Raw genomic sequence first — 10153 nt, forward strand, 5'->3', positions numbered from 1 at the left:
CTATAGTCTAGTCTATAGTCTAGTCTATAGTCTAGTCTATAGTCTAGTCTATAGTCTAGTCTATAGTCTAGTCTATAGTCTAGTCTATAATTTAGTCTATAGTCTAGTTTATAGTCTAGTCTATAATTTGGTCTATAGTCCAGTCTAGTCTATAATCTAGTCTATAGTCTAGTCTATAGTCTAGCCTATAGTCTAGTCTATAGTCTAGTCTATAGTCTAGTCAATAGTCTAGTCAATAGTCTAGTCAAAAGTCTAGTCAATAGTATAGTCAACAGTCTAGTTTATAGTCGAGTCAGTAGTCTAGACTCTAGTCTATGTAGCCAATAGTCTAGTCAATAGTCTAGTCTATAGTGTAGTCTATAGTCTAGTTAGTAGTTTAGTCTATAATTTAATCAGTAGTCTAGTCTATAGTCTAGTCAATAATCTAGTCACTAGTCTAGTCAATAGTATAGTCAACAGTCTAGTCAGTAGTCTAGACTATAGTCTAGTGAATAGTCTAGTCAATAGTCTAGTCAATAGTCTAGTCAATAGTCTAGTCAATAGTCTAGTCTATAGTCCAGTCAATAGTCTAGTCTATAGTGTAGTCTATAGCCTAGTCTATAGTCTGGACTATAGTTTAATCTATAGTCTTTTCAATAGTATAGTCTTGTCTATAGTATAGTCTATAGTCTGGCCAATAGTCTAGTCTATAGTATAGTCTATAGTCTAGTCTATAGCCTAATCAATAGTCTAGTCTATAGTCTAGTTTGTAATCTAGAATATAGCCTAGTCTTTTAGTCTAATCTATAGTTACGTCTATTGTCTAGTATGTAGTATAGTATATTATATAATTCGTAGTTTTTTATATAGTTTTGTTAATAGTTTGGTCTATAGTTTTTTTACCGTTTAGTTTATAATTTATTAAGTACTGTTCTGCCCACTTTGTGTTTTTAAACTTTTTATAATAAAATATTTATTATTATATTAATTTTCAATATTTTTTTCTGTATTTGATTAATAAACAACAACTATATATTTATTTTAATTACAGGGCGTCATATATCAGCTGGATCTTCTGTCTACAGTAAAACTTGGTTTCATAACTATTATGTACTGGCCCTTATCTCCATGCTGTATCTACTAATTAGGCGATCGTATAACTAAACAAAATCTTGTATTTTTATAACAAAAAATGTGAAAAAAATATTGTTGTTATTTATTTGTTTTTGAAATATAATTTAATATTTCTAAACATAAATAATATGAGTGTTATTTAGTCATATACATATATATAGTTGTATAAACGATAATATGAACCTCAATTAGGGATAATCACAAATAAGATGTTTTTAAAAAGCAAAAAGTCAAGATCATGATCAATTTTGAAATGTTTGAAATACTTACTATGATTATCCCTTTAGTTTTGTTGTTATAGCAAAAGTATTTAGTTATTAAGTTTCGTTTTTAGGATTAAACTATAAAAATAATGTTAAAATTTATTGCTTATAATTATTTAAATTGTATTAATATTTCTATTTATATTCCTCAGCTGTGTCCATATTCAATTAAAAAATTCAACTTACTTAAAACAAAGAATTTAAAATAAACTACTTAATTATAACGCAAACACCTACCTATCAATTTAATTGATGTCATTTGTAACTAACTATATATTTATGTATATATTATTATAATATATAAAATATATACATACATACATGAATACAAATAAATATCTATATTTATTAAGAAAATATAACAATTGTACAAAAAGAATCGGAAAATTTAATAAATAAATTAATATACCAAATATGGTTTTCAATAAAATGTATTTGAAGAAAAATTTGAAAACAAAGTTTTTTATTAAATTTTAGTCTATAGTCTTGTCTATAGTCTAGTCCATATTCTAGTCCATAGTTTAGTCTATAGTCTAGTCTATAGTCTAGTCTATAGTCTAGTCTATTCTATAGTCTAGTCTATAGTCTAGTCTATAGTCTAGTCTATAGTCTAGTCTATAGTCTATAGTCTAGTCTATAGTCTAGTCTATAGTCTAGTCTATAGTCTAGTCTATAGTCTAGTCTATAGTCTAGTCTATAGTCTAGTCTATAGTCTAGTCTATAGTCTAGTCTATAGTCTCGTCTATAGTCTAGTCTATAGTCTAGTCTATAGTCTAGTCTATAATCTAGTCTATAGTCTAGTCTATAGTCTAGTCTATATTCTAGTCTATTGTCTAGTCTAAAGCCCGGTCTATAGTCTAGTCTATATTCTAGCCTATAGTCAAGTCTATAGTCTAGTCTATAGTCTAATCTTTAGTCTAGTCTATAATCTAGTCTTTAGCCTAATCTATAGTCTAGTCCATAGGCTAGTCTAAAAGCTATATAAATAAAGTCTAATCTATAGTCTTTTCTGTAGTCCAATCATTAGTCTTAAGTGTAGTCTAATCTATAGTCTAGTCCATAATTCAGTATATTGTCTAGTCTATAATTTATAGTGTAGTTTTAGTTTAGTCTATAGTCATGTTTGTAGTATTGTCTAAAGTCTAGTGTATAGTCTGGTCAATAGTCTATTTATTAGTATAGTCCATAGCATAGTCAATAATCCTTTCTATAGTAGTCTTGTCTATAGTGAATATATAGTCTAGTTCATTGTCTATAATCAAGTCTATAGTTTAACCTGTAGTTAGTCTATTGTAGAATCTACAGTTTATGGTTTATATAAAATATCGTTCATAAACTAAGTTTGATCTATAGTCCATGTTTATTGTCCAGTCGCCAGTCTAATCTTTGGTTTAGTACATAGTTTAGTCTGTCTGTTATTTAATTCATAGTTTTGTTTAAAGTGTGGTTTATATTTAGTATTGTCTATAGTCTAATCAGCAGTCTTGTCTATAGACTATGGTCTAGTTTATAGTCTAGTCTATAGTTTGAGCTATGGTTTGTGTAAAGTTTGATACCTGTTTAAGTCGATTGTCTTATAAATAAAGCACTAAAATAGTTGTTTACAAATAATTTTATTATGTGTGGTGTGTTGTATAAGAAAAAAATAATTACAAAATTTAATTTCACATAAAAAAATAAAAAATTACTTGATGAAAGAGATGAAATTAATATTCGTACGAATAAAATAAAATACTTTTGGTATGAATTAAACAAAAAAAATATAAAAAAAAAATTTTGAATAACGAATTTTGATATTTGGTATGTGAGGGGCGAAAACAAAAAAAAACACTGACACAAAGATATTGCATAAATATTGCATACAATGTAATGTTTTAAATTATTTTAAAAAATACAAAAAGTTTAATAAAAAATATGGCAAATACAGGATGAATAAAATTAAAACCTGTAATAACAATTTGTCATATGCAAAGTTCCACTAACTTATCCAGTTTAGTATTACAGGAACTCGATATATGTATAAGTATAAAACCTAAAATTAATTATTGTTTTTATCTTACAAACTAGAACACGTTGAGTATAAACAAACTTGTACTAAAACATCTAGTTTTAGTAAAGTCTACTAAATTTAAAAATAAAAATTAAAATTAATTACATAGTTAAAAATAGTAAATTGCTATACAAATATGAAATTGATCTTAAAGACTTGTACGTCCTTTTGACAAAGCCTTATTTAGAGTATTAATACATGACAGAACATCTTCATAATCCTGAGACCAATCACGCAAACTACGCTCTAGAGTATGAAGACGGGTTGAACCCAAACGAGTGCCACCACATTTAACAGCCGCCATACAGGCACAAGTTAGTAGTTTAAAGCATTGTCGACGTATAGTATTATGAGTGGCATTATCCCAATTAGGAGTGGCCTTAACACAAGGCCAAGCCATGAATACATAGTCAAGCAATGCATCCCAGTGTGCAGAATCATGCAGTTGTTTAGTGTGTTGTGTGACCAAACGTTTAAATTCATTGAGATGTAGGGAGGCCCGTGTATATGCAGTACTATCGGTTTTCTTGCATAAACGGGAGGTGGGTAGAGATTTGAAGATCATGCGTTTAGCATGTAGGAGTTCCTGCTCCATGGTTCTGTAAGGCATCATGGTGTAATAATAATAAAAAAAAACACATAAGCAAACATTTGAAAAAGACTTACTCGATATCAGGTGTTGGTAGTTGGGCTCTTAATTCAGCCTCCGCTTTGGGATTTCCAGCCACTAATTTACCCACTATCAATTGTATCAACTGTTGCTGTGACAAACCCTGCAGTAAAGTGGCCAAAGGTAATTCCTCATTTAGCTGAGCTATGGGTTTTTCATCTTCACACAAACGTGATCTCTTTACGACCGGAGTGCCAGGCCACAATTGCTGTTTGGCATTAAGTTTTGTGGGTGAATTTGTATTGGCGCCAAAGCACATACCCGCCGGTTCGGGTGGTGTACTACCCATGGTCAAACGTTTTCGCGGCGAACTCCTTAAAATCATATTCGTATTTAAAGGCATTTTAGTGGGTGTTCTTTGAAAAGGATTACGCATTACGGAATTGGTAGTGGCAGCGGCCTGTTCAGGTGTCCAGTCTATTAAAGGACGCCGTCGTCCGCGTTGTCTTATTATCAATTCATCCGGCGAGGGTATTAAACTATTAAAATCCTGTGCCAAAGCCACATTTGTATTGTTGTCCATCAGCGAAGAGGCAAATATAGAGGCTGGTGTTGGTTCATCTGGTCTATGATTATTTGTTGGAGTGGTGGCCACTCGTAGGGCCTCCAAACGATCGGCTAAGGCTATTCTAGTATTTTGTGGTGTAGTCATTTTATTATTTTTACACTTTTATTTACCTTTTATTTGCAAATAAACAAAAAATAATATTCAATTTTTTCAACTTCGTTTTAAAACGATCCCTTACCGATCGATTCTTATCTAATACTGCGTAATTTAATATCTAAATGCTTGCTTGCTTGCTTTTAAAAAGCAGCTGGTACAGTTTTCCTTTGTCCTTTATGTATCGTATGTTGTACAAATGTTGATTTTCCTGCAGGAATTTTCCTTTTGCTTTGTTTTCTTGTTTTTCCTTTCCATCACCTGCCTGCACTAAAATAATTGTTTTGTTTTAGTTGTTTTCTTTTTCTTCAGTTTTCATCTTTCTTTTCTTAGCTTTTCCGCCAATTTCAGACAGTATGGGTAATTTAGCTGTTTTTTTAGTTGATTAAAGCGATTTTTATAACCAGTGTTTTTCAAAGTAAACAAATGTTTTAAGAGCTATTGCTAACACTGTTATTAGGGAGGGTTTATATTACAAACAAGTCAAATTTTGACTTTATCGTTTATATCAACCTTTTTTATTCCATATCCATCTGTTTTATTACGATATATTTTAAGATCTTAATATTTTATTCATTTATTTAAAAAACAACTAAATATTTAGACGACTTACAATAAACTTTAAGACGCCGGCAAAGTGTTTGGTTTTCTACGCCGTCGCCGTTAATGTTTGTCGGCTTAGGCTTTTGTTGGCTCTTTATCAGGTAAAAAACGAAAAAAGCCAGATTAGTTTTACAATTCCACGATAATTATTAAAAAAGAAAACGAATATTTAGCTCTTAAATATGGATAATTTAAAGCAGTTAATAAAGTCCTATGAGACATGGGTGGCAAAAAATCCCGATATTGTATGCGATGTAGAAACCACAGCAAAGTGGGTGTCGTATTTTGTAGCAGGTGGGTAAAGAAAAAAAACAAAATTCCAAAACAATACTCGTATTAAACAAATTTCTCTTGATTTAGGACGCATATCCGATTCCAGCGTGGCTACCGAGTTAATATATTCTCTCTCCAATCTGTTGGTATTATACAATGATCGCATTATAGCTCAGGACCGTCAGGAAAAGGGCGAAAAGGTGCCAGGTGAAATTGCAACAGCGTCCGGTTCAAGTGGTTTTTGTTATCGTCTAAAGGTCATGTTGACCACACTCGAATACTGTGAAGTTTTTATAGAGATTTCCGCTAAACGTGTATTTGGCAATAAGGGCAAATGGTTGGTAATAGCCGGCATACAGATGATGAAAGCCGCTGGTCGTTATTTTATTTTAAAACATTCCGTAGAACAAATTATCACTTCACCCGCTATGCCGGCACTTAATAGAAGAGCTTTGAAAAAGAACAAACATACAAATCCTAACACAGCAACAACTGGTCATACACATTCATTGGAAGAGCATAATATCACATTTAAATTGAAAAGATCTGGACGTATAGTGCGTAAAGTAGAAGGAGCACCACCCTTACAGTATCGTTCCTTTAAGTTAAATGAAGAAATTGAAAGTATACAAAAATCTCAAGTACCCAAGATTTTATTGCAAGCCGAATATTTATATATAGCTAAGCCTTTAATACATTTGGCTTCCATGGGTGTTTTCGGTGAAAGCTCCTGGAAACAATTTATGGTTTCTTTCGCTGTAGATATGGCCAGCATTAATATGTATCGTAAGAATCGCCATCTAATGACAAAAGAACAACAGCTTATCTTATCACATCGTTGTGTTAATCTTTTACTCTATCTTATGAGGACACCTTTCTATGAACGTTTTACACAAACACGTCTAGAACGTATATTAGGTTTTATAGCCAATCATGTACCCATTGCTAAAATGGTGGCTGGTCCTTTGCTTGACTATATTCCCCATTGGCAGTCCACCTATTTCTATTTGTGGTCTACCTAGAAAAACAAAAACCTTTTCAAATTCTAGTGTTTAAGTTAAAAATGGAGAAACTATGGTTTTCTTTACTGTAGTAATCAGTTTTGGTAAAAGGGGCTTTGTTTCGTTTTAGGCCATGAAGTTAGCTTTTTAGTTTCCTTTAAGTATTGAAGGTATCTTAAGTAATAAAAAAAGTAGTTAACTATATTATTTAATATTTTTTTACATAGATTTAGAAATTAATAATAAAAAGTATTTGAAAATTTTGTAAAACGAAATCAAGTTTTAAAAATTATTTTGCGTTATTTTTATTAAAATAAAAATATTTTTGCAAAAAAAAATGTGAAATCAAATTTTTAAATAAAAAATACATAAAAAATCTAATTATCGATAAATTTTTAAAAGATATTCAATAAATCGAAACATTTTTTCAAAGAATATTTAATTTTTAATAAATTTTCTAGAAAAATTTAAAAAAATTTAAATATTTATAAATTTATAAAAAAATTCAAATTATCGATAACTTTTTTTATAAAAAAAAAACTTTTTAAAAAAAATTCAAGTCGATTCAATCGATTAACTTTTTGACGAATATTCAAATTATCAATGACTTTTTATAGAGAATTCATGTTATCGATTAACTTTTTAAAGAAAATTCAAGTTATCGATAACTTTTTATAGGAAGTTACTGTTATCGATCAACTTTTTGAAGAAAATTCAAGTTATCGATAACTTTTTATATGAAGTTACTGTTATCGATCAACTTTTTGAAGAAAATTCAAGTTATCGATAACTTTTTATAGAAAGTTCATGTTATCGATCAACTATTTGAAAAAAATTCCAGTTATCGATAACTTTTTATAGAAAGTTCATGTTTGAAAAAAATTCCAGTTATCGATAACTTTTTATATAAAATTTATGTTATCGATTAATTTTTTGAAGAAAATTCATGTTATCGCAGAACTTTTTAAAGAAAACTCAAGTTATCGATAACTTTTTATAGAAAATTCATGTAATCGATCAACTTTTTGAAGAAAATTCAAATTATCAATGACTTTTTATAGAGAATTCATGTTATCGATTAACTTTTTAAAAATCCAGTTATCGATAACTTTTTATAGAAAGTTCATGTTATCGATCAACATTTTGAAGAAAATTCAAGTTATCGATAACTATTTATAGAAAATTCATGTTATCCATTAACTTTTTGAAGAAAATTCATGTTATCGCAAAACTTTTTGAAGAAAACTCATGTTATCGATAACTTTTTATAGAAAGTTCAAGTTATCGATCAACTTTTAGAAAAAAATTCAAATTATCAATGACTTTTTAAAGAGAATTCATGTTATCGATTAACTTTTTGAAGGAAATTCAAGTTATCGATAACTTTTTATAGAAAGTTTATGTTATCGATCAACTTTTTGAAAAAATTCAAGTTATCGATAACTTTTTATAAAAAGTTCATGTTATCGATAACTTTTTGGAAAAAATTCCAGTTATCGATAACTTTTTATAGAAAGTTCATATCATTGCTTAACGGAATGCGTAAACGTAATCGAAATGCAGAATAGGGGTGATTATGTTACTTTACTCAGAGGACCTTCGTTTCCCTGTGTAGGTGCTGCTTTGAGCCCGCTAAAGTCCGTAGGGCAACATTTTGGCAGCTTTAAATATTTCTTCACTGGGGTTTACGCGGCAAAGGAGACCACACTGGTGCAGCATAATTGATTATGTTCCTTGACTGAGAGGACCTTCGTTTCCTCGTGTAGGTGGTGCTCTGAGCTCATTACAGTCCGTAGGGTGACATTTTGGCAGATTTGAATATTTCTCCACGAGGGAGACCACACTGGAGCAGCATAATTGACCACTGACCGGCCAATTGTTTTATAGGTAGTCAATAAGGTTTCTTTGCCCATTTCCCAAATGCTGCCGGCTAGCGCTTTGAGGACCTTGTTTCTACTTCGCAATCTGTACGTAATTGTAGTGGCATGAGCTGAGTATGTAAACAGGCTGTCAAAGGTGACCCCCAAATGTCACAGTCTGGCCGGGACTATAAATTGGTTAAAGTCTACTGCCTGGCTTAGTTCCCCCCGGGGGCAGGTTACCTTGGCGAGACCTCCGCCTTGGTGTTATTGCAATCCCGGGGTATAAAGAGGGCCCAATACCTCCAGTCTGACCGGGACTGAAAAATTGTCTGTTTCAGTCTACTGTTTGGCTTAGTCCTTGCATAGATTGGAAGTGGTCAAACCAGAGCACCACATAATCTAGTACTACTTGTGGCTAGTTGCCCGCAGGACTATGTCCTGACTGGTCAGTTGGTTGAGGTTCCTTCGTAATCCACGTAATGGCTGTGGTTTAAACCCAAATTCGCGGGAAGAGTAAGTGGCGGTTGAAAGACTGATGCATGATAATAGTCAATATTTCGGGATAAGTTCGGTGCTGTTGCCGAAAATCAACAGACACCCCACAGAGGAGTTACTGTGGGACTAAGCGTTGGAAATTTTCCTTCCTTGTCCAGATATCCTGTGCGTGAAAAAGACCACCGTGAGATAAGGCCGACACGGCAGGTGCTCACGTTAAAACTCTCGGCAGTCTGCCTAGCTTAGTCCTTGCATAGATTGAGTTGGTATTATTGTACTAACTCATGTTTTTCTCTTATGAATGTTTCATATAAATGAGATGTGTGCTGGGTTGTATGATGATGGATGAAAGGTCCAGATATGTTCAGAGTTTACTCTGTTCATATTAGAATTACCACAGTGTATCCCTGTGAGTAAGAACGAAAGTCTCGGCTTACTCGATGGATTCGTAATTCGGTCCACCGGTTACGTCTCTAGGTGTTGTTGCCAAATCAATGGAGGTCATACAATCTTTGTGGTTGTACACGAAAGTGATGTTTTACATTGTGGAAGTTAAGCAACTGGCAGCAATGCTCAGAGATTAGATAGCTCGAGTACTTCAGCAATGTTCTTGTACATGGATCAAGGGCGATGGTAGACCGATGTCAAGTCTAACCAGTGGTAGACCACCGTGGGATAAGGCATCATACCAGGTTATCACGTAAAGCACTTCGACATTCTTCCTTCGTCCAGGTGGTGATAAATGTAGTTGAAGACTTCGCGGTTACATCCAGTAACCGCGATCGCATAACTTATCAACGTTTTGGCGTTTTAGAAACATTTTCTTTGAGTGCTCCTTACCCCCCATTAAACGTATACTTTGTTTAAAATATTTATGTTTTTATATGAAAATATATTATTATTATTTCGTATGATTAGTTTTAATAAGAATTTGTTGTTTTAAGTTACATTTAAGTTATTCAATTACAAATTAAATATGTAACTTTTAATTTCAATTTAAAATGCTTAAAAACTATTTCCTTTTTTTTATAATCGTATACAAAAATATAAATAAGCCTTTATATTGTGATTATTATGTATGTATTATATAAATGTATGTATGTATATGAAAACTAGGCTTTCAAAATTCTTAAAATTAAACATTAATTCTAGTGTTTTTCTT

General features: G+C 31.7%; 2 protein-coding genes across 2 annotated transcripts; one reads left to right on the forward strand and one right to left on the reverse strand.

The window, feature by feature from the left end:
• Positions 1 to 2319: 2319 nt before the first annotated feature.
• LOC111686084 lies at positions 2320 to 5075 on the reverse strand. The gene is made up of 3 exons (XM_023448386.2): positions 4843 to 5075; positions 4093 to 4774; positions 2320 to 4025 (listed from the first exon to the last, which is right to left on the reverse strand). The coding sequence occupies exons 2-3, from the start codon at positions 4746 to 4748 to the stop codon at positions 3575 to 3577; spliced, it is 1107 nt and encodes a 368-aa protein (XP_023304154.1). The 5' UTR covers positions 4749 to 4774; positions 4843 to 5075; the 3' UTR covers positions 2320 to 3574.
• A 369-nt stretch (positions 5076 to 5444) lies between these two features.
• LOC111686091 (peroxisomal membrane protein PEX16) lies at positions 5445 to 6908 on the forward strand. Its single transcript, XM_023448393.2, has 2 exons — positions 5445 to 5654; positions 5721 to 6908. The coding sequence occupies exons 1-2, from the start codon at positions 5543 to 5545 to the stop codon at positions 6653 to 6655; spliced, it is 1047 nt and encodes a 348-aa protein (XP_023304161.2). The 5' UTR covers positions 5445 to 5542; the 3' UTR covers positions 6656 to 6908.
• The last annotated feature ends 3245 nt before the right edge of the window (positions 6909 to 10153 follow it).

This window comes from Lucilia cuprina, chromosome 5, assembly GCF_022045245.1.
Source record: "Lucilia cuprina isolate Lc7/37 chromosome 5, ASM2204524v1, whole genome shotgun sequence".
NCBI lineage: Eukaryota > Metazoa > Arthropoda > Insecta > Diptera > Calliphoridae > Lucilia > Lucilia cuprina.

Excerpts from the sequence above, each read along its gene's own strand:
- LOC111686084 (XM_023448386.2), bottom strand. The coding sequence starts at position 4,748 with ATGACTACACCACAAAATACTAGAATAGCCTTAGCCGATCGTTTGGAG. Across the intron at positions 4,026-4,092 it reads CTACCAACACCTGATATCGA|AACCATGGAGCAGGAACTCC; the intron begins GTAAGTCTTTTT and ends GATGCCTTACAG.
- LOC111686091 (XM_023448393.2), top strand. The coding sequence starts at position 5,543 with ATGGATAATTTAAAGCAGTTAATAAAGTCCTATGAGACATGGGTGGCA. Across the intron at positions 5,655-5,720 it reads GGTGTCGTATTTTGTAGCAG|GACGCATATCCGATTCCAGC; the intron begins GTGGGTAAAGAA and ends CTCTTGATTTAG.